A 3,450-nucleotide genomic window follows, 5' to 3' on the forward strand; every position below is an offset into this window, starting at 1 on the left:
CCCCGCCGTACCTCAGCAGGGCCCTGGGCCCCATGCCTAGGGGTGACTCCCCCATACATTGGCAGGGCCCCAGGCCAGGCCCCTTGGGGTAAGCCCCCCCATATCTCGGCAGGGCCCCGTGCCCAGCCCCTCGGGGTGCCCCCCCATATCTCGGCAGGGCCCCGTGCCCAGCCCCTCGGGGTGCCCCCCCATATCTTGGCAGGGTCCTGTGCCCAGCCCCTTGGGGTGCCCCGCCATATCTTGGCAGGGCCCCGTGCCCAGCCCCTCAGGGTCCCCCCCATACCTCAGCAGGGCCCTGTGCCCAGCCCCTCGGGGTGCCCCCTCATATCTCAGCAGGGCCCTGTGCCCAGCCCCTCGGGGTGCCCCCTGTACCTTGGCAGGGCCCTGGGCCAGGCCCCTCAGCGTGAGCCCTCGCCCCGTACCTCAGCAGGGTCCCAGGCCAGGCCCCATGGGGTGCCCCCATACCTTGGCAGGACCCCGCGCCAGGCCCCTCGGGGTGAGTCCCCCCATACCTCGGCAGGGCCCCAGCCCCCAGGGGTGCCCCCATACCTCGGCAGGGCTGGCTGTTGCAGTCCCGGGTCTGGACGAGGGGCCCCGTGCACTCGGGGCCCCCATAGGCTGGGTTGGAGCAGGTGCGGCTGCGGGTCTGGACGCCGGAGTCGCAGGTAGCGGAGCATCGGGACCAGGCCGTCCAAGGGGTCCAGACGCCTTCCACTGCCAGGGTCCAGAAGAGGCATGGCCTGGTGAGCTCAGCCAAACCCACTGGGAACCTCCCAGCTGCCGCGCCAAGCCCTGCCATGGCACCTGCCAACTGGGGAACTCCGGCCATTCTTGGGGGTCCCCCCACCGACGCAACCTTCCCTCCATGGGGCCTAGAATCCCACTCATGGATCCCCGTCCTTTCTCACGAGCTGCCCCCACCAAAGCAACCCCTCAGTCCTTACAGTCTGGAACCTGCCCCCACTGATCTCCCTCTCTCCTTGGGGTCTAAAACCCTGCCCCCATGGCTTCCTCTCCCTCATCAGAGCCTAGAACCTCACCCATGGAAATCCCACCCTCCTCAGATCCTAGAACCCCGCCCATGGAACCCTCTCCCTCCTCAGAGCTTAAAACCCAGCCTGTCTCAGAGCCTAGAACCTCATCCATGGAAACCTCACCCTCCTCAGATCCTAGAACCCCGCCCATGGAACCCCTTCCCTCCTCAGAGCTTAAAACCCAGCCTGCCTCAGAGCCTAGAACCTCACCGATGGAAACCCCACCCTCCTCAGATCCTAGAAACCCACCTATTGATCCCTCTCCCTCCTCAGAGCCTAGAACCTCACCCATCGAACCCCCACCCTCCTCAGAGCCTAGAACCTCACCCATCGAACCCCACCCTCCTCAGAGCCTAGAACCTCACCCATCGAACCCCCACCCTCCTCAGAGCCTAGAACCCCACCATGGAACCCCACTCTCCTCAGAACCTAGACCCCCACCCATGGAACCCCCTCCCTCCTCAGAGCTTGAAACCCAGCCTGCCTCAGAGCCCAGAACCCCGCTCACGGAACCCCGTCCTTCCTCATGAGCTGCCCCATCAAAGTAGAGCCTCCTTAGAGCCTAGAACCCCGCCCATTGATCCCCCTCCCTCCTCAGAGGCTATAACCCTGCCAATGGATCCCCCACCCTCCTTGAAGGCTGTCCCCAGAAGCCCCCTTAGACACTGCTATGGCCCTTTGCCATCTGTCCATCCATCCCCCCGGCTGGGCTCTCACCGGGGCAGGGTGGCGTGTCACACTGCTCCTCCTCCACGGGCGCCCCCTGGCATCGCCCAGCGCCCTCCCCGGTGTCGTTGCAGTGACGGAACCGCTTTCTCACCCCGACACGGTCCACGTCATAGAAGCAGGTCTTGGAGCAGGGGGACCAGGGCGTCCAGTCGCTCCAGGGGCCGGTGGGCTCTGGGGATCACGAGGGATAGACAGGGCTGATCAGCGCTGCCCGGCTGTGACATCAGGGGGCTATGGACAAACCCCTGGGCTCAGGCCCTGGTACCGAAGGACAGGGAGGGTGGTGGTGCCACGGAACAAGGCAGGGGGCCAGGAAGGGCACGTTCTCATAGACTCATAGGTCAGAAGGGACCAATATGATCATCTAGTCTGACCTCCTGCACAAAGCAGGCCACAGAATCCTACCCATCCACTTCTGTAACAACTCCTAACCTATGTCCGAGTTATTGAAGTCTTCAAATTGTGGTTTGAAGACCTCAAGCTGCAGAGATTCCACCAGCAAGTGACCCATGCCCCACGCTGCAGAGGAAGGCGAAAAACCTCCAGGGCCACCCTATCCCTGCACTCGCTGCCCCTCCCCCAGGTCGCCTGCGCCACCCCTCATGCTCCTAGCTCCACCCTGATGCCTCCGCACTCCTGCACCGCTGCCCCCACTTGCCCACCCATTCTGCCACCCTGCGCCCATCCCGCACCCCTCCCCCACCTGCCCACCCAACGCTGCTCACCCTGCACCCACTCCCTGTGCTCGCTGCCCCCAGCTGCCCACCCATGTTGCTCACCCTGTGCCCACTCCCTGCACTCGCTGCCCCCACTGCCCACCCGCGCTGCTCGCCTGCGCCCACTCCTGTGCTCGCTGCCTACCCTCTGCTCCACACCACTGCTGCTGCACCCTTGCCACGCCCGGCGCGTGCTGCCCCCGCCTGCCACGCTGCTTGCCTGCACCCATGCCCTGGCACGCGCTGCCCCCACGGCCCACCACGCTGCTCGCCTTTCGCCCACTCCCGTTCGCATCGCTGCCCCCATCGCCCCTCCGCGCCCATCCCACGCTGCTCACCCTGCGCCCACTCCCTGGTCGCTTCCCCCTGCTGCCCACCCACGCTGCTCACCCTGCGCCCATTCCTGCACCTCCGTCGCCTGCACTCACCTCTGCCGTACGCGGCCTCACCTACCGCCGCCCATCCGCGTCTCGCTGCCCCTGGCGCCCACCTGCTCCCTGCGCCCATCCTGCGTCGCTGCCCCCGCACTGCCGCCTCACCCTGCGCCACTCCCTGCGCTCGCTGTCCCGAAAGCTGCTCCACCTGCTCACCCTGCGGCCCATTCCCTGCGCTCGCTGCTCCCGCCTGCCCACACACGCTGCTACCCTGTTGCCACTCCCTGCGCTTGCTGCCCCCTGCCTGCCCACGCTTGCTCGCTGCACCCATGCCCTGCGCTCACTGCCCCCCACCTTGCCCACGGCAGGCTGCTCCGTCGTGCTCACACTCCTCACGCATGGTGCCCTCGGCCTGTGTTGTGCGTGTGCCTAGCCCTGTGAGGCCTGGACTCCTCACCCTCGGGCTCCGCACTGCGCCCTACCATTGGCTCTGGTGCCCACAGGCGAGCCTCCAGCCCCTGGCGTGTTAACACCAACGGTGGGTGGCTGGGGGCTGAGTGCAACACAGTGTGTGCCCCGGACTTAGCCCTGCCGCGT

At 66.5% G+C, this 3,450-nt stretch overlaps 1 protein-coding gene across 1 annotated transcript in view; it reads right to left on the reverse strand.

The window, feature by feature from the left end:
• The window catches only part of LOC116838058 (SCO-spondin-like), a 168,823-nt gene that overhangs the window by 66,538 nt on the left and 98,835 nt on the right, over positions 1 to 3,450 (reverse strand). The window contains exons 45-46 of the mRNA XM_075063419.1: positions 1,752 to 1,934; positions 550 to 714 (exon numbers count right to left, since the gene is read on the reverse strand). Of these exons, the coding sequence (XP_074919520.1) occupies positions 550 to 714; positions 1,752 to 1,934 (348 nt within the window). The remainder of the gene's footprint in view (positions 1 to 549; positions 715 to 1,751; positions 1,935 to 3,450) is intronic.

The sequence above is a fragment of the Chelonoidis abingdonii genome, chromosome 2 (assembly GCF_003597395.2).
Source record: "Chelonoidis abingdonii isolate Lonesome George chromosome 2, CheloAbing_2.0, whole genome shotgun sequence".
In the NCBI taxonomy this organism is placed as follows: domain Eukaryota; kingdom Metazoa; phylum Chordata; order Testudines; family Testudinidae; genus Chelonoidis; species Chelonoidis abingdonii.